Genomic DNA, 20,649 nt, shown 5'->3' with positions numbered 1-20,649 from the left:
AGTATGAGTGAGCTATCTCAAACAGACATTGAAAATATAACTTCTTCTCTGTACCACCTCTATTTTAAGGGAATAACTTAAGAGATGGCATTTTCAGAATTCTATTAATGTGAACAACTATTTTCCTGTGACTGAAAAGCAGTATTAAGTATTGCCTTATACCCTTTTCCACAAAGTACTTCCATTATAGAACAGAAGTTTTCATAAAGTAACTGGTAAAGTGCAGCATGGTGATGTTACTGAATATACTGAAGCAGAATTATCAAGACAGCATAACATGAATTTCAGGAAAAAGTATATTTCAAAGACTTCAAAGAAGAACTCTGGCCATAACTGTCAAATCAAATGTAGTGCAAATGTACCAGTATACTCAGAGAATAATTTTGGTTGTGAGGGATTTTTGTAAGACTCTCAGTTAACTGCCTGACCAAAGTATAGCTACCAAGTTAGATGCAACTTCAAAGTTATATTAGCTTACTCAGGATAAAATCCAGGCAAGTTCTGATTTTTTTCTGAGGACAGAGATTCCACAACGTCTTCAGGACTCTCTTCCACTGCTTGACCTCCCTCATAGTCAAGAAAACAATTCCTAGTGAATAGCTAGATATTCCCTTGCTGCAACTTGTGTCATCCATTGCCTTTCATCTTTTTGGCATGCAAATACAGTCTGGCTCCACCTTTTCTAAAAAGTCCTGCCGGGCAGCTCATGAGTGATGTTTTCTGTCTTGCCTGAACACTGCTCATGTTGTGAATGAAAACATAGTGCTAATCCCTAGTATGAAACTTCTGAGGAATCGCTGGTAGCTGACTGTTGGCTGGACAGTACAATCCTTTGTTCTACCTATTCAAACTGCACCTTTCTAGTCTGGCTACATCTACAACCTTGCTAAAGTCAAGACAAACAACACACACTGCTCTCCCCTCATCAGTGAAGCCCATCATCACAGAAGGTAACTGGGTTGGTAAAGCATGCTTTACCCTTATAAATTCATGGCTGTTTCCAATAACCTTCCCATCCACATGCTTAGATGGTTTCCTGAGAATTTAATCCGACTGCCCTTACGCTGACTAGCCTGCAGCTACCCTGACCCTCTGCTCCTGGCCCTTCTTGGGGCAAGACAGGTGTGCCATTTGCTTCCTTCCAGTCATCAGGAATTTCTTAATCACCGCAGCCCTCCAAAGGTGACAGAGAGCAGTATCATAAGGCTCATGGCCAGCTCCCTCATGACCTTTGGCACATCCCACCTGCTGCCTTGGACATGTGCATGTCCAGTTTGCATAACTGGGACTCAGACTGATCTTCCTCTGCCAGAGTAATGCTTCACTCTCCCAAGCTCTGCCACTAGGCACAGGGCCCTGACAGGCCTGAAGGCAGATCCTACCAATGACAGCAGAGGCAAAGGCGGAAAAGTAATTTCCATATCCTTTGTCACTCTGTCCCTGATCCCTTGAGCAGTGGGCCCACATTTTCATCAGTTTCTTTTCATTCCTCAGAGTTGAACAGATTAACTCCAGTGGAAAAGAAATTCAAAAATCTCTGCTGGTTTCAAAATAATCCAAATTTTCACGAAAAAAGCTTGCTGTGCTGCAGGCAACTTCTAATGCCTGCTTTCTAAAGCTTGTAATACACATGCACAAATGGTTCATTCAGCCAGATAATTTATCCATTAGATGCAGCATAGCTACATAATTAATGATGCTCTAGATCCTACTCAAGCAATGGATTAGTAGTTTGTTTTGCTTTCTGTTTGCTTTTTTGCAAAAGCTTACATGTTTACACTGATCTTGTGACCAAATTACAAATTGAAAATTTATATACTATAGAGTATACTATATGCTACTCAAGCTCTTCCTGTATTTTCTGTTGAAAAAATTACTCTTCTGCTCCCAGTTAATGCAATTAAAAGCTAACAACAGATACAATTTCAAATATCAAAAAGAAAAATTCTCTACCTATCTGAGAAGAGACTGCATTTCACTTCAGGGCAAGTGCATATGAAACTAAGCTAAGTCCCTTTGCTCTGCATCTCAATTTTGCATCTTGCCCCTTACAAGAAAACATATGGCTGGGAGATTTTCCTCACATTGTTCACAGATTCTTGTTTCATGGGTCACTGAGGCTTCAAATGCCTAGCAGAGAATTAATAATTCCTAACAGTGGATACTACTGTGATCAAATTCCCCAAACAGCTTTTTCTAATCAAAAGAAAAGAGCTATTTTGGGGCCAACATGCCTGTATCATTTTTATTCTTGTATCTCTTGGTACAGTGGAACAATTTTATTACTCCCCAACACCGGCCTGCTGAAAGCCTTTACTTTGACTGTATCTCCTCAGATTTTAAAGTTTCTGATGGCAAGAACTTTTGAAGCTGTAAGATGGGATAATTATGAAATAATACTGAAGTACTAACATCATAAGTATTAAAACTGCCTAAACAAACTGAAGTCATTCTGGCAGCACCAAGAATAAAACCTCACCATGTAACAACACTTTTTAGTTTCTCACCTGTGTATAAAACCCATTGAGTGAATTGCATCTAATGCAAGTACAACTTCAGCAGTGTAAAATCTGGCCCATTTCTCTGGAACATCGTAGTTACTCATTAAATTCACAAGGTCCCCACCAGGCATGTATTCCATCACCATGTAAAGGTAACGGTCATCTTGGAATGCATAAAATAACTGTAAAAAGCAAATAAACAAAAAATAAGTCACTGAATATTCCAGTTATCTTTAATGTTTTGCTTGTCGGAAACCAAAGGCATTTCTGCACAAACTGATTTACAAAGCAACAGAATTGCTACAACTACTGAATCAACTTTGCATCATCTTGGAGATCATCTAAAAATAAATTAACCTCTAGAGTGCATTTCAGACAGATCTTCCATCCCTTTGTATTACAATGGGAGAAGCCAAGTGCTGGTTACAAGTTAAGGTTAGTCAACTTGACGTAATAAATCTTGAGATCAATTCAAAGAATGTTTATTACATAAGAAGGTAAAATGCTTCTTTCTCACTAGGATGGTACTTGACAAATATGCAAACATGAAACTGTGTTGCAAACATCTGCCTGATTCTATTTGTATTATCACTAAATGTTTATTTTTCTATTGTCGACATACTTATTGTATAGAAATTGAGCCTAAATTTTATACAATTAAATAAAAATATTTCCCTTAAATTTGTCAATGCTCTGTTCAACAGAGCAGACTCAATTCTCTTAACTTAAAATTTTATGAAATTCATAGAAGTTTTATTCTGAACAATCACATCCAGACAGACAGGAATGAAGTAATTTGATTTAGATAAATCTTGAATGAGACTGTATAATTCCAACCTAACAAAAGAATTTATATGCTTAAGGGTAAGAACAGTTTAAATTAACAAGTTGACATGTGCACACAATGCATGATTGGTTCAGGCACGCTCCTTAGAACCTCAAAGGCAGCACTGCTTCCCAAAAAACTGTCAGTGATAACACTGAAATGAGGGAAAAATAACCAGAGCGGGCACAATTTGCAGTCAAAGATACACAAAGCAATTAGAATATACGGAAGCTGTGTCTTAAGCATATCTTTCTGGTATGCTGGATGCCTCAAAGAATTACTACAGAGCAGACTCACCAATATATATCAGGCAAAGAGCTTTAATAATAAACAGAATAGCTTAACATCTTTTAAATGTTGTGACAAAATACAGTTTTGAAGCAAGTGTAGTATCCACTGTTTTGTACAGCATTCCTAATGTCAATAATGTATTTCCCTAACAGACCAATAAAACAAGAGACTTCGAAATGCAAAAAAAGAAAACATGAAATTCCAAGTTAGGCAATGTTGTAACCAAACTATTCTATAATGAGAATATTTGAAAAAGAATATCACTATACCTGAACAACCCAGGGACTATTAGCAAAAGCCATAATATCCCTTTCTTCCCAGAAGAATGCAGAATCTGACCTTTTTATCATCTCAAATTTGCTCAGAAGCTTCATAGCATACACTCTCCTTGACGATTTATGCCTTACCTATGAAGACAAATGTGACATATGGAACATATTAGTTTGCCATATTAACATATAAAGAACATCACTGAAAACATCACTTTTCCTGCTTCACTATTCAACATGTTCTATAAGACTCTTCACATTTTTATAAAGGATTATATACTGTAGGCCTACAAAATAATTACATTCCACTATCTGACAAAGCACTACTTTTAAAATACTTGCTGGAACTATTCAACATAGAAGTCCATAGGCATAACAGTTGCTTATGTAATTTGCACGTGTCTTTAAAAGGACAAATATTGGCACCTGTTAAATACTACAAAGTTAAAACTACAAGCATTTTCCAGAGTTCGTTAGTAGATGTGCATGCTTCCGGCCAGATTTCCAGTTTCTTCCATCACCTCTCAATTAAATAAAGCAGGATGAACAAGCCTGGCTGCTAACGTTATCACAAACAACACACATCTCTCATGTGTGAGAACTATGTCCACAAAAATCTGGTGTAGTCCCTGAACTGGCAGAAACTCTTCTAGTCCTTAAGACTTCTTCAAGTGTCCATGTAAAGAGTGGTAAAGGCTAATTTTCTTGATTATGAGGAACAAACATTCCATTTTATTTTAACAGAGAAGAATGACTACAATGCAGAGCAAGTACTTGTGCACTTGGACAGTACTGAAAAATGACATTTTCAAAAGCATTTCCATGAGTTATTAAGAAATAAAATTTCACTGAGCTAAAGGCTTTAATATCGTAAGACTGCATCTTCTGAACCCTGTACTCAGAAACAGATGCATGAGCAAATACTACAGAATACAGTCAAATGCACAAATAGAAGCTTAACTTACCAACTGAACCTCCCCAAATGCCCCTCTACCGATCACCTTCACCACTTCATAGTCCTCAGCTTTCATGCGCAGATCTCTCATTTTATTTACCGTGTCTTTATCTACATAGAACAAAATTCACATTTCTTATATAATCAACAATTAAACCCAGTCATCTAATTTCATTTTTTCATAGTTTTTAAGAAGTACTGCTCAAAGAACCTACCTTCCTACTGAAAAGTTCTCTGCAGAATACATGATCTCATTCTCATTACCACAGTAACCAAAACCTGACATAAACATAATGCAAGGACTCTACTGTACAATCACATTGCAGATCTTAATTTAAGAATTTATTTAAAAATAACTACCTGCAAAAAAAAAAAAAGCTATACAAAAATTTCATATCCAGCATGATCTTGCTGTAAGCTAATCAGCATAAAAAGATTATTTCTGAATAAATATACAACACATTTGGGAAAGTATCAGAAAATACACTACAAGAAACTTGAAAAAATATTTAAAAAAAAAAAAACTTTCACTTTCCTGCACTTATATGATTCCCAATACTAAAAAAAAGTAGATTTTAATTTAAAACATGCAGTGGGAATCATTGCAATTATTTATATAAACCTGTCATTCTATAAACTACAATAATTTACAAACTCCCAGTGGGCAGATATTCTAATTCCAAATTTGGTCAAAGATTAAAACAGTCTATTTTAATCCATGTGGGTCAACACTGGCATGAGATTACGTAGAAAAGCTTCATGCTTCAGTATTTCTAAAAGCAAGGAAGTTCTACTAAAACAGATATGCTTCTAATAAATTATGCAATGATATTTTATTTTCAAAAATAATATTCTAGGCCTAAAAGTAAAGTTTAGAAAGAAATAAGGACAGGGGAAGAGAAAGGAGGAGAAATCTAATTTTTTTAAAATTATTAAAAAATGATGAGGCAGATGACAGAAAATTGCCATTAGATTTCTACCTACACAGGCCACAATTTAAAACAAAAGCAGCACATGTACAATAAAAATTCAGTAAGATTTTATTGCCGCAACAGGAACAAACATAGTTTTGTTTGACTAAATACACTGTGGCATTACCGTCTAATGTAAAGCCAACCCTTTACAATGCAGCATATCACTAGCTGATTTCAATAAATTACAGTAAAATTGCAAATTCTGACAAATTCTTTCACACAAGGATCAAAATATTCAGTAATTCAAACAAATAATGCATTGCCTTATTTGCCCTGGTGAAAACTGACCTATAGTAGAGGAGGAGCAAGACTGCACAAAACCAAAATGCAGCAACTCCCACGACAGCACTTTTCTAGCTATTGTTAACTTACTGCCTAGTAATCTCACAACAGGAGGTTCAGGTTCACCACTTCTGAACAAACAGCTTGACATTGGTGCAAAAGAAATCTAAGCACAATATGAATCCTTTAAATGGTATTTAATCACAAGCCTCACCTGTGGACAAAACAGAACCGAGGAAAATTGAAGGGCAATCTAAGCTAAGGATTTTTAAATAATGTAAACCAGGCTTGTGAGCAGTTGCAAATTGAAATTTATTGTTTGATATATATATCCAGACTAATAGTCAACTATCCTCAGACAATATGCATTAGTAATAACAGTGTTGGAAATTTGACCTCCACATTCTAAGTCTGTTAAACAAGGTTTATCAGGTTGCAATACATTCAAATAGGCAGTTCCTTATTTCCTAGAAACAGTGGAGGACCCGGACAGCTCATGCGGTACAAAGAGGCCGGATGGCTCCCTTGGCAAAAAATCACTTTCTCCAACTTGCTCTAAAGTTTGGTTATAAGCTTGGATTGTGTTGAAATGAACTGAGTCTCTGCTGCAAGTAGGGCTCTCAGTTATCTTTAATACTAAGTTCCTTATTCTTTTAATTCTATATGGTAGAAAATTAATAAGGTTCTACCTTTGAAAAAATCATCCTCAAAACCTCTGCCAGTAGAAGCAGATTTTGGAGGTTCCACAAATATACAATGTAACTTAGAGACAAGTAAGAGAGGATAAAGTCAATCAGTCTATAACATAAAGGAAGCAAACTCCCATTTTATTTGCCACCTAGAAACTTATTTTAAACTTCTACAATAATGGTGCAAACTGGACCGCTAGTACTGCAAAAAGACATTTTAAACAGTCTTCTATTAGAACTAAAATAAACATGAAAATGTCTATTTTTTTAACAGAAGTTCAAGGCAAATTAGACTTGACAGTTCCCTGTAAGGCAACTACTTGCACATCCACAGCTCACTTTCATATTTCAGCAAATAGTGCAAGATTAATGTTCTAAAGGCGGTTTTAAGTGAAATAGGATGTTCTGTTCTCCACCTTCATATTACTTCAGGTCACATCTTACAACACAGTATATAATTTATACCTTCGGATCTTCATCATCAGACTGTAAATGTAAGTTTTCTTTCACTCAGCCCCAATTGCAAAAGCGAAGCTTTCTGAGACTCACTAATAATTTCACTATTCATAAAAATTACATTCAAATTATCTGATGCAATGAGTATTTCCTTGCCTAATACAACTTCTCTTTTCTCCAAGAGTTTCACCACACCTTCTCAGTAAATAACTGAGTATACAAACGTGCATGTAACTCAGTGTATGGTATCAAATACAATTTGAACTGTGAAAAGTTAAACAGAACATTTGAGCTTAGGCTTTTCAACAACCAGCTTACGTGCAACTGAGCCATCAACTGGATTTAGTGGACTCATAAATTCCCACAAATGGAGAACAACATAAAATAAACCCCACAAATTCACTATCATAGCTTTCAGTTTCACAAAATAAACTATTTGAAAAAACCTTGGAAACAGAAAGAACACCGACATAAATTACAGTAAAGCAAAGACAAAAATTTAGTCAAATTACTTAATATTTGCCACAAAAATATAAAAATCTAATAATATTAGCCTAATTTCAAGGTTTGCCCATTTAGTCCATAGGCAGGAGCAAGTCTTGAATCAGCTAACATCTCTGCCATGATTTCCAGAATGTGTCAGTTTGGCAGCCTTTAGAAATGACTTAATTTTTAACTGTCTTTTTGGGGTTTTGTTTGTTTGTGGTTTGTTTGCTTGTTTTAATTACAAAAAATATGGAACTATGACTTCTATTAAAAACATCAACTTTGTTAGTTTAAAATGCTATTATAGAGTAGAATGTGCAGGAAATCTGGTAGTGGACAAATACAGAGTAAATACAGAGAATTCTGCAGACACATCAGCTGAATATACAAGTAAATACAGCAGCTATGCAGTATAAGATATTCATGTAAAGAGACCTTTCATATTTAAAAAAAAAGTTTACAAAAGACATGCTCTAGTCTGTGAACAAATTTTTAACACAATTTCTTGACACTCTATGCATCATTATGATATTTTACTGGTAATTGCTTATGATATATACTAGTACATGAAATTAGAAAGCAAGTTATGGGAACCCAGAGAGTTGCCCTAACAAAAACAACAGGCCTTTCTCTTAAAAGGCTTTGTGCCACTGCAGGCAATGCCATTTACAGGGGCAACAGATTGGACATTCAATCATTCAGTGCCCAGTGAATCAATGCAGGGGATGAGATTTGCACAGGTAGCTGTCAGTTCTCACTGGGAAATAAACAAATAATCAGACTCTTAAAACAACTTGCAGCCCAAAACTTAATTCACCCCAAATCCCCAGCTGCCTTCCAATAAGCTAGAGCCACTTTTTTCTTTTTGATACTTAGAGACATTAAGTACTTACACCTGTTTAAGAAGTTATCAATGTTTTTGTTTTTTCTTAAGGCAGGAAAATCCAAGTCATATACCAAAGCATCTAATCCATCCTGAAAAAAACAAAACAAAACAAAAACAAAAAACAGGCAAAATTAAGAATTTGGAAAAATAATTACACATGCTGCTAATTGAAGAGCCAAGATAAAGAAACAGTTGTCCCTGGTAATTTTCCATACAAATCATTCACATTTATTTAATGATTCAGTTAGCAGTTACATGAAACAGCTGTTCCTCCTTCATTTCCATTGGACTCTTCAAAGCTTAATTCCCTTCCATACCAAAACAAACACAGTTCTATGAATTATTAATTACCTTAATTAGCTCCACACCTACACGAAAAAAATTATTTTTTCCAAATACAAAAAGAACAAATAGCAGTTTTAATGCTATTAAACTGCATTGAGCAATATTAAAAAGTTCAGTAATATTAAACAGTTCACCAATATTAAAAAGTCGTGAAGTATCACACAGTAGGGACTTGAACGTGAAATGGCAACTGGTAAATAGGACAATGACAGTAATTTATTTTGGAGAGTCAACCTCTCACATTTTATTCACTGAAATCAGTGGTAATTTTTATGAACAAGATATTGGCTTTATACCTTCCAACTTAAATCTAGGAACGAACAGCCACAAGCCCATCTGGCTTTGCTACCACGGAACATAACCCTATGAAAAAAACAAACGCCACTGGAAAAAACCTCAGAAAAATACAACAAAGAAGAAGACGGTTTTAAGGTCTTGCTAAGTGCCAAACACTTCCCAACTTAAAGGCTAAGTCTAAATTTGTCAACAGGTATACATGATTCTTCAGTGGAGAGCATCTTCTTGGAGAAAAACTAAACCTGGTCATTTAGCTAAAAACAACAAATTTGGTGTCTAATGAAAAATGATCAAATATTCTAGGGAGTTACAAAACAAAGAATTAAAGAGCATTAGGGAATCTTCTCTCCCAGCTAGATACTGTTTAAGTGACAACTGCAAAAATAAAGAAGGTCATAAAATACAAACTGATGGATGTTAACAAGGCATGCCAGAGAAGTACTGCTATTTACTTGTCCAATTCATAACTATGTGTCTATGCTATCTATCATTAACTTGTTGGCAGCGAGCTATTAGACCAGAAATATCTTTCATCTGGTCAGTTCAGATCTGATTGGACCTTATTTGACTGTTTTCAGCTTTTAAAGGATTTTTCAATCCTTTTTTTCAGGATTGAAACCTGATCCATCAGCCTTTGACAGCTACATATATCAAGTAACTATGCCTAAAGAAAAGCTAGAGCATAAGTTTTTTGAAAGCTTATTTTCCATGAATATATAATTGAGAACACATTTGATCCAGATTGAAATAATAGTCTTTGATCCCTCACCTCAAATTCAAACCTGTTGTTCCCCCTCACTCTTCAGGAGACTTTTGACTATTAAAAAAAATCAAATGCTAGCAAAATCAAAATTATTTATAGGCTTGCAGTCCTCTCTTTTAAAGTGTGCAAGATAGAAATTATTTACTTCAGATATAATGAGAATGAGCAGTAAAATCATGCTAGAATTTGATAACAGGTAAATACAAAGATAATCATAATTACTTTAAAGGCTGGATATTATTAAATTTGTCAACTTCATAAAAATATTCCTGTTTTAAGTTACCTCTCCATACAGTGGCTCATTTTGACCTATGATGAAAATTATACAACTCAAGAAAAGTATCACAGTATTTTCACTGCTCTAAAATACAGGCAGGTTTTGCATCTTGAGCGTGTTAAAGGATTGTCTTTTTGGACTGAAACTGATGATGAAAAACGAAAGCAAATGGCAATGAAACAACATTTAACGGGTCAGTAATAAGAGAGTAAGAAGCCAAGAACCGCTCAAGACAGATGTAGAAGTAAAGCTATGAAGGGTAAGTGTAACTTAGCAAGAAATACTTTGTAAACTACTCAAACACCTTTTCCAAAGATACACAGTAAATATCCTGGAAATCCAGGAAAGAATTTCAATTCTTTGTAAATTCAGTAGAGGACCATAACCGCTTGCACAGCAGTACAAAGTACACCGGTAGCTTCTGTGCATTTATCTCCATGCTGTGAGAAACAGCAGGCAAAGAACATCCACAAGAGTGCCGGGTCACATCCAGGGATTTTTAAAAGTAGATTAGTGATGGTGATGAATTGTCAAAATCTGGGGGCCAATCTGCCCTGAAGCCTTCAAATCTGTAGAGTCAATCAATTTGTCCATGGACATGGCTAACACAGAAAACACGCACGTCAAGCAGAAGCACTAAATTCTCAAAACCCTGGTTTGCTCTGGAGCCTGCTTCAATTCAGGGCTTGCTTCAAAAGCCAAAATTCTGTCTTTTTCTTTATAGGAGGGAAGGTTTTAAACACTGAATACAAAAATATAGGAAAAACAGGAATACATACAAATTTTTAACATCAATCTTTCATTTGTATCATACTTTTTCTTTCAAAATGCTAAAATATAAGCCCATGCCAAAAGAAGCATGAAGTACAGAAAGTGTCATGGTTTCCTTGGTCTCTCAGGCATGCTAGGTATTTTGTTGTGTTTCTTTTTAAAAGTTCTAAAATAAAGATGGAAAGCAGTATACAAATTCACTTTTAACAGACAAAAGGAAACTTCAATACTGTTTAATTCAGAATTCACCATCTACAATGTTTCCTGTTCTGTTCTTCACCTTTCAGACCTTAGGTATGAACTCTAGCAAGTAAAACACTTAACCAAAAACCTCTGAAATACAGATTTAAGCTACTGATCTCACATTAATTTCAAATCACATTTCAAGATCATGCTAACAACATCTAAGGAAGCTACATGCCAAGAGTTGCTTATTTTAAAGGCTCTTCAATAATCAGCTCCCCTTCTCTAGAGTTTCCGGAGAATAAACTACCCCAGTTCAAAACCTTCATTAAAAACAGTAAGGGTGGGCGGTGTCCCTATAATAATTAAGAGACCTGTAAATCCTCAACTCTCAAAATAATTAATTTCATCAATTGAAGTATGTTTCTGAAGAAAAAATAGCACAGTACTATTTTAGAGGTGGACTGCAAATACAAGACTAAGCTTAAGGTAATTTTACAGAATTGTGAATAACGGAAATAAAATATTTGGGATACCTAGTGTTTAACATGAAACAGCCTTTCTATTTCACTTACATTAGCTAAAGCAGAACTTGTGTACGCTACAAGCTGTCCCAGTGTAAAGGGAAATAGAGAAGCATGGCTATTTTAAGTGGTATCACTGGTGAACAAACAGGGAGGAGTACAGAAGCTCAACAGTGAGAAGGCAGTGCTGGTTGAAAGTGGTGCAAGTCAGAGACCCAGGAATACACTGTGGAGTTGTAGTTATAATGGCTAGGAGAAAAAGGGCAAAGATCAAATGAAAAGAGACATGATCATTATTGTCAATGGCTGCAGAGACAACTCATCTCTCAGCTTTCTTGATTTCATCTTGCTCGATCTTTCAATGTCACCTGACTATTTTCCTAATACAGAAAGGAAGGAAGATCTTTTCTTCAAGACCTCTAAAAGCCACACCCTCCTCCTCTTAAAGAAAAAGGATACTAAAACATCACTATACATCAACCAGTTTCATGTGCTTTATTAATATAAGAAAGCCTCATTTTTATGATGGACTTTTTCCCCACTTGGACGGTTCCCATGTACTTTTAGTATGTACCTTCTTTATATACAGCACATTTTGTACTTCTTAGAAACACATACTGTGGCTTAGACATATTTTCAGCTAATGCTAAGTTCTACCTTATTCTGTCACTACAGAGCAATTTTCCCGTTTAGCTTTGAGGTCTACGCAGACACTTTCCTTTTAACAGTTAAATTAGATTAGTAAAATAAATTGGTTTATAAAAGCAAACATATGACTTCCGTTTACATGGCAACAGTATTTCAGAGGTGACTGAAAAGGAACAGAGAAAAAACTTCCCTTTTAGTGTCCTTCACTCAAATAATTTCATGGTCTGATACAGTCTTTTCTATATCACACTTGTTCAATGAAATCATCAATAGTTTCATAATCTATTTAAAACTCCCCATTTTATTATGAAACTAAAAAGAGGCATACTAGGGAGCCATTACAATATGCAGAGGGTTCTCCCATACAAACCAAACATTCCCACATAGACTGTTGGCTTCATTTCATTCACTACTACACCACACTTACAAGTTTAAAAAGAATTAGATACATGGAGTAAAATCAGAGGTCAGTCTGGACTCATATACTGCCCCTGGAAATGACAATAAAGGTGTCTCAGAAAGAGGATTACGAGCAAGTCCAGCATATAGTAGTACTGCTCTGGTGTTTTGTTATTAACTGAAATATCTGCTTAATTTTTATAGTCTCTGTATACTAAATGGGTTCTTTCACAAAACTAGGCATTATAAATCAAAGCTAGTTCAACATTCAGTAACACAAGTACAACAAGATGAGAGGTTTTTCTCTCATGCACTCACTCAACATTCATCAAGGCTGAATTTTACCTATCACTTTTAACCACCCAGGCACCAAGTATTAATTTCTTTTTTGGTTTGCTAAATCTTTAACTTTTACTACTCTATCATCATTAATTAATCATTATTCACCATTTTAGATCCCTTATGACTGTGAAATACCATACACCTGTTAGACTCCATTACTGATCTGTTTTTTATACACTGATCACCAGCCTTCCATTCATTCATCTATCTGACAAAAAGCTTAAATGAAGAGCCTCACCAAAAGCATTTTGTTATCCTCATACTCAGCAATTACTTCAAGGAACTCCACTAGGTTTGCAAAGCATGACTTTCTTCCACAATACCTGAGCTGGCTCTGTCCCATCACACCTGTTGGCTCACTGGTGCTGCTACTGGGCCAGGGGCTCCTGCATTAATTACAAGATTTTTTTTTTCTTCAACAGAAAAAAAAGCTATATATTGACCATCTTCCTTACTACTGTTGTCAAAACAGTTTTAAGCACTAATGTAGATAAACACTACAGTTATACACACACTCACTTGCCTTAATGAGACACAATCAGGTACAAAAAAAGATTGATAAACATCAAGCAGTCTCAGCAATCTTTCTGTTTGTGCCATTTTGTCCCAAAAAAGTTTCTAGCACCACTTAAACCTTCAGAGAGAAAAACCAGCATTAACGCTGTAAAAAAGCATTCCACTATGGAAACTCCTTTAAGTTTCTTTATGAAGAAATGAGCACAAAGATTTCCTAAGGTTTTTCTAAAAATAGAGAATACTATAACATAAAATTGTCATTAACACACACATCAACTATACAATCTATTAACACTGAATTTCGTAAGTTGTTACACTATCTTCTTATCATTAGATTCATCTAAAATGTACTGATTTTCTTCAGTTTGACTTAAGCAGTCTCACATTAACTGGATTTTTCCCCAAATTTTGGTCTACACCTATTTCCAAAGTTTTATGCATCAAACTACCAGTCCTACCATGACTACACTAGACTTCCTCACTCTGCAGCTACATTCCTTAATCTCAAAACTAACTACAGTTATGTAATGGTTTTATTCAGATGTATGAGTTAATGCAATTTTATAGCAAAATTTACTGCTAGGATATTTCAAAATACAGTCCATCAACCTACTCCAATTCAGCAAAACAGATTATCTCAGGATTCATAAGTGACATAAAGTAGAAAATACAGTACATGATCTACAATATCAGTGCACAATTATAGCATCTTTTTATTTTGAAATGTTATTCCATACACATTTCATTATGACATAGTATCATCTAGTGTAAGCATATAATAAATAAAGATTTATTAAATGTGGTTGAAACTTTGTTGTTGAGACACTTGGTTATTATAATATTTATCCAGCATTCAAATAACTAAAAAAAAAATACTTAATGGGTATTACCAGCATACAAAATTTGCATTCCTTGGATGGACAGGCAGTTACCCAACTTTAAACTCTTTGCTACTTTTCCTTTTTTGGAGAGACCAAAGTAAGTCTTAAGATCTAAAACTCTTAACTATCCATATTTTAGTTCCTTGTATTGTAGCCATTTTCCTATTTCTATAGTACTGTAAGCTTCCCCCATACACTAAATTAACAAACCTGACTGATCCTGAATTGCATGTGTCCATCCTAATTCATAATAATGCCCTGTCATACATAAGTGATCTTTCTGGTCAACTGTCAAATCCTGAGAGAGCATATTTAAGATCTAGAAATTTAAGTTGGAAGTTAGTCATTATGGCCTATTTTCAAACTTGGATGAAAAGTAATACCTCAACTCTATTTAAAAAGAGTTTTTTTGAACTGTTTGAATTATCAACAATGAATCTTACCACCTGAAGCATCTCCTAAAATAAAGTAAAACAAAATGTAGTGCAAATCTGTGAAATCAGCTCATATACAGTAGGCAAGCAAGAGTAGTGTCAGCATCCACTACACACACCATTCGAACCAAACGTGTAGGTAAGGAACCTACACATCTCAGTCTTTGGCTAAAACTGGGGGCAAGTCATAGATCCTTCAAACCAAAGCACCTCTCTGTCCCCTGACTAGATTCAGGAATCTTGAATTAACAGATCTGTTCTGAACGACACCTATTCAAGGCACTATTTTATGCCTGAATTATGGAAAGTTGACATTGTCTAAAGATGCATTCCAGAAAATGTATTTCAGTGGGGGCTTTCTTCCCCTCCAAACTCAAAATTATAAAAATATATTACAACACTAATTTCACTATGCTAGCATATTTTATTGTGGTTAATAGTCTTTACATCCAAACGTTAATTTATTACATTAGTGGTTTATTATTTCAATTTAGTGTCAGAATTAATTCTCCTTAGTGTTGCATCTTTAGGAACAACTATCAGATGAAAAACTAGTCTTCAAGGAAGATGAAGAACATAGACCAAAACAGCACCAAGAATATATTTCAGTAAAATCTATGGAGTAATAGGTACAATTTCGTTTGAAAATAGTTCAGGAAGATGTGAAACAGGAGCAAAAGCTGACAGCCATTAAGTCAAATTATATTAATTTCACAGCAAGGAAGATTTCTGGATATTTGAAGCTTAATTTCCTTGAAAGTGGTTCACTTGCATTGGTTGATATGTTCTGTGGGCAAGTTTTACAAACCTCAAAGCTTCTATACCAAAGGTGGCACATTCTGCCATCAATTAGAATACTTAGATTAAAAGACTAAATCAGTTGTAGAACTATCTGGAGGGCTACAAAGAAAATAAGAAAATAGATAGCCTACTTTAGGTTTAAATGATTTATCAAGCCATGTTTGTCTAACACTAGAATTTAATGACATGTAAGTACAGCTTCTTAAAGCTGCCCTTTTCAAGAAAACTGTATTAAATGCGATGAACGCAAGTACACTTATATATTATTTAAATAAATATATATTTAAATACTGTTAAAAGAAGAAGTAGTACTGGTAGTTAAAGAACTGACTGATGTTTATCACCACGGAAGCAGCATTCCACAGCCACTGCAGCACTTGGGCATTAGGAAATGCCTCATAGGTCTAGAGTTCCCCACTACTGTAACAACTGCAACTGGAGATGAGCAGCCAACCTGACACACCACAAGGTAACACTATCCACAGAAACATTTCCCGGTGGAAAAAAGTGACCTCACATCCTTTCAAGTTCTCAAAGTTCTGATATTCACCAAAAAGATAAGGCAAGCCCTGTCCCCTCACCTAAAATGTAAAGTAACTACTTAGGCAAACTTTTTAGAAAAGCCAAATGTCACTTAAAAATGTCACATCAGCAAATGGCCTTTGACATCCCCACAGCTTTCTTGGTTGTCCTGGGAGGGCAGATTCTTCCCCAGTCAGCACATATAGATCTACTGCTTCCAATTTAGGAGTCCTAACGTTTTCATTTTAAACATATACACTTAAAAATACCAATTCAGATCAACGGGAGTTAACACCCTAAAGAACACTCACTAGAAAGCAAAAGTAACATGGATAAAAATTAGCAGTATGGATGCAAATACCGGTACATAATTTCCCTGCAATAAAATGGTACAGACAGATCAGAGATATGAAAGAATGAAAACAAACTGGTCCAGTCCCAGCTCAAAAGTCTAAGGCTTCTTTTTGCTGCAGCCTGCAAGAACTCAGGTAAAGACATCAATGAAAAGAAAGAAACTGTATAATTCCATTAAGAAATAGTGGCATTCAGCAAAGGAAACAGAACCCCCTCCACATCTGCTGCCTGGGAAATTGCTGTCTGCCAAATTTTTTTCCAGGCAGGTATCCATGAAACCAGACTTCAGGAAGTAAGCCTCAGTCAGTTGGACAAGATGAGAATTAGCAAGACACCAACATGTTCATAAGAACTATTGCAAATGACATAAATAAAAGTGCATTAGCTCTTGTAAGAGCTGTTAAATATGTAAAGCAATTTTAGATCTCTTAGGTTAATACACTATGGTAAAACTAGAGTAAGTTCTCCAATCGATAGCTTACATTGCTGCCTCTAGCTCTCCCACCAGACTTTTGCCTAAAAAGTGTTACCTTCACCATGAAAAACAAACAAAATAAAAAATTACCAGCAAAGTTTCCAATATAAAAAGTCAGTAGAAAGGTAACTAATTTTTCTGTAGAGCAACAATACCTCATCAGCCATACAGTACCTGCTGTCACCTGACCTGGACTGTTTGCTGCAAATAAAACTGTGTGCTAACTATAACTGTAAAAAATAAGATATAAAACAATAAAAAGGCAAGTTCTATCTTTAGCCTTGACAATCAGTCTCTGGAGATTATATTAGTTCAAGAACTATGCTTTAGAAAAGACTCCAACAAGGTATATCAAATAAAAAAAACCAACCCTCTATTACAAGTAATATTATCCAGCCCACAAAAAAAAAATAACACAGTGAATGGAAATGGAGGCTGGACAAACTGTAAGACAAAAAAGTACTTAATTTTTTAAACAGAAGGCAGACAATTAATTGAATAACTTTCCAAGAAAGAGTGAGAACATCCTAATTTTTCCAGCAGTCTGGAAATACTGCACAAAATCTCCCCTTCCCCACCACCAAAAGGCAAATTCTTCCCTAAAACTCTGGAACAAGTCAAAACACTTTCACAGTTAGAGGTGAATAGCCATGACAGAAGTCCAAAAATGAAGTATATGAAAGAATTATACTAAAAAAACACTGTAGGAACTAAAATAGTAATTGGTAAAGCAACAGGCCTTTCTTTAGCATCACATGCAAACCATGGTCTGCAAAAGGAAAAATATGGGAAGTTGAGCACAACTCAAGCAAAGGATCAACTCTGAGAAGCTTCTCTGACTGCGCAATCTCCGGTCAGAGCTCAAGCTCCATTTCTGCAATAAACATTCCAGCACAAGCGATCGCACGTCAAGGAGACATTTGAAATATGCAACTAAACAAGAACTTCACACTATTTAAGAATTTCTGCATCATTATGCTGTTTTGTAATGCAAACTCTAGTAAAGCCCGTAGATTTTTTTCATTTATTGATTAAAAGAAAACTTCACTTTCAATAAAACAGATCTCTGTATACATAAAACCAATGTTTTTCTATATTTATTCTTTTTTCCATGATGAATATAGCCATAAGAATGACTTTCAACTAATGCTGTTTTTTAAAAAAGGTTATAAAAATTCCATGAGAATTATTTTAGATATAGACAAGTTATTTCTACTGCCAAGCATTACGATTTCTCAGAATTGACAGTATTTTGTTACTAACATGAACAAAATAGCAAGTTTTTCACATTTCTGGGGGCTTTGCATGGCTAATATAGAACAAAGCAATTCTGCTAACAGATTGTTTTCAGATTCCAGAATCCAATTAATTAAATTTAAGAATTTATAACTTTAAAAAATGTGCTTTTACCCACTACCTTTAGGCAAGTTAAAAAAAGTTTGATAACGATAAAAAAACTATAATAGGTACAGACAATGCTGTTAGTAACAATTTTTATTTAATACTGGATGCTTAAGTGTATTTTCAAGCCACTAATAGTGACTAATTTGAGATCAAGAAATACTTTGATTAGAGAAGTTGTCTATGTCCCATCCCTGGAAGTCTTCTAGCCCAAGCTGGACAGGGCTTTGAGTAACCTGGTCTAGTGGAAGGTGTTCCTGCCCACGGCAGAGAGGTTGGAACTAGATGATCTTTAAGGTCCCTTCCAACCCAAACCATTCTGTGATTCTACGATCTAAACCCTATCTTTTCTAAGCACTCTTTTTACCCTTTCTGACACCATAGTAGAGTCATGACAAAAGTCCTTAATGCTTTGGACTGCATATGAAAAAAACAGAGGTTTAACTAGAAAATCAAAAACCTACATGAAAACATGGTTCCATATTTAAGTACTGAAATGACAGAACAGAATCAAAGCTGCCCATAGGAACTTAGGGTGGCTTTTACCAATTGCAAGTCTCTGACATGATAATCAGTAATGATTTTATCAAAGGTAACACTGCAACAATACAAGCCAGCTTATCTGGGATGGTCAAGTACAGTATTTCAAGACTAGAGGAAGAGAAGAAGTATTAGAAATTCATTAGAGTATCCAGCACTTTTAATTTCAAAGAAGCCCAAAGATGTTGTGATTTATCATTTGCAAGTTTCTTTAGGGACATGCAAATAAGTTTTCTGTGCTCCTTTCAAGCCTTGAGACTACAGTCTGAAGGAAACTAAAGACACTGACTTCATATACCAAGAAACAAAGTTTTTCCCAACATTTCCATTCAGTTGCTCAAGCATAAGATACACATTTCTAACACACTTGCTCAAGCATAAGACACAGACAGCAGAATTTCATAAAACAGTGGTATTCAATGTTTAGAACACTGGGTATTTTCACCAAGCTTTTATACTGCTATCATAGGGATGAAAAATACTAAAATGCTAAGAAATAACTGAAAAAGCAACTCTTCTAGCAACTTTTCCAGCTTCATTGAAATGAAAGAGTAAGTCAGCTCTTCCTTAATACTAGTCTTCCTGCATAACACTTCAGAACCTGGGAAAAATGTCCTCTCAGCCAAAGAGGATGCATACTGACATATGTACTCCAAAGGCATGGCTTTCTTTTGGATTTAGAAGATGGTAGAAAACAAATCTTAGTCCAAGAGGAAAGAGAGCCAGGGCTGTCTGGACCATTGCCACTACCACAGAATCCTGTCAAAGTCTCTCCTGCCTGTCCTTACAAGGGAGCAAGGCTGAGCTTGGGCTGATTAACTTAATCTCTACAGGAGATGAGGGCAAGCAATATTTTTGTCACACCATAAAATCCTGCCATGAAACAAATCAGAGCACACTAACATGACATTTTCTGTTCCTCCTTCCCACAGACCATTTTGAAGAGCTGTCATTTAGCTTCTCATTAAGCAGAGAGCAAAACTGATGACAATGTGTTTTCTACAAAATAAACCAAAAGCTAATGAAAGGATATTTTTTACTTGCATCCAACTTTTACATGATTTTTTTCCCCAGCATTTGCTTCACGAAAGCATTTTTCCAGTATCTATTTAAAGAAAAAAAGTAATAAAAAAAGCACTACTTTGTTGGAAATCTACACGAACTAAGGGACTAGAGATACATAGTGTATGTGTGTGTGTGTCTGTGTCTGTATAAAAATATTTAAAAAATAGTAGTTCAAAAGCCATGTCAAGTCAAGTCAGGTAGTATCTAATACTTCCCATTCTTATAAACTCTATGTTTGTAAAACTCAGAGGAAAGCAGGTGTTCTGTTCCTAAATACTACAAAGTATCAACATGTGATATTCTAGAACATAACTAAAGAGCAGTAGTGTCAGTTCAGGAATTCAGATACTCTTTTGTCAGGCATCCTGCACTTCACTTTCTGGAAGTCTCTGCTGGACCACAGAGCCAGTTTCTGAAGAACTACACAAATAAATGGATGTAAACAGTAATTTTGGAAACAGGTGCTTGTTACCAATCACAGTCATTTTCTGAATGA

At 35.3% G+C, this 20,649-nt stretch overlaps 1 protein-coding gene across 7 annotated transcripts in view; it reads right to left on the bottom strand.

Annotated features, from left to right (window-relative positions):
* ROCK1 (Rho associated coiled-coil containing protein kinase 1) overlaps positions 1–20,649 on the bottom strand; it is an 86,369-nt gene that overhangs the window by 46,576 nt on the left and 19,144 nt on the right. For 6 of the 7 annotated variants that reach the window (XR_010430757.1, XR_010430750.1, XR_010430751.1 and 3 more), the window contains exons 2-5: positions 8,623–8,704; positions 4,853–4,953; positions 3,888–4,025; positions 2,508–2,683 (exon numbers count right to left, since the gene is read on the bottom strand). Coding sequence is in view for 4 of the 7 variants with exons in the window: in XM_064655581.1 (XP_064511651.1) it covers positions 2,508–2,683; positions 3,888–4,025; positions 4,853–4,953; positions 8,623–8,704 (497 nt within the window). In the remaining 3 variants the exon portion in view is untranslated. Of the gene's footprint in view, positions 1–2,507; positions 2,684–3,887; positions 4,026–4,852; positions 4,954–6,188; positions 6,286–8,622; positions 8,705–20,649 lie in introns of those variants that run through there. The other variant, XM_064655600.1, reaches the window with a different exon arrangement.

This window comes from Pseudopipra pipra, chromosome 1, assembly GCF_036250125.1.
Source record: "Pseudopipra pipra isolate bDixPip1 chromosome 1, bDixPip1.hap1, whole genome shotgun sequence".
NCBI lineage: Eukaryota > Metazoa > Chordata > Aves > Passeriformes > Pipridae > Pseudopipra > Pseudopipra pipra.
The sequence above is the reverse complement of the archived record's forward strand: the minus strand, read 5'-3'. Positions and strand labels throughout refer to the sequence as shown.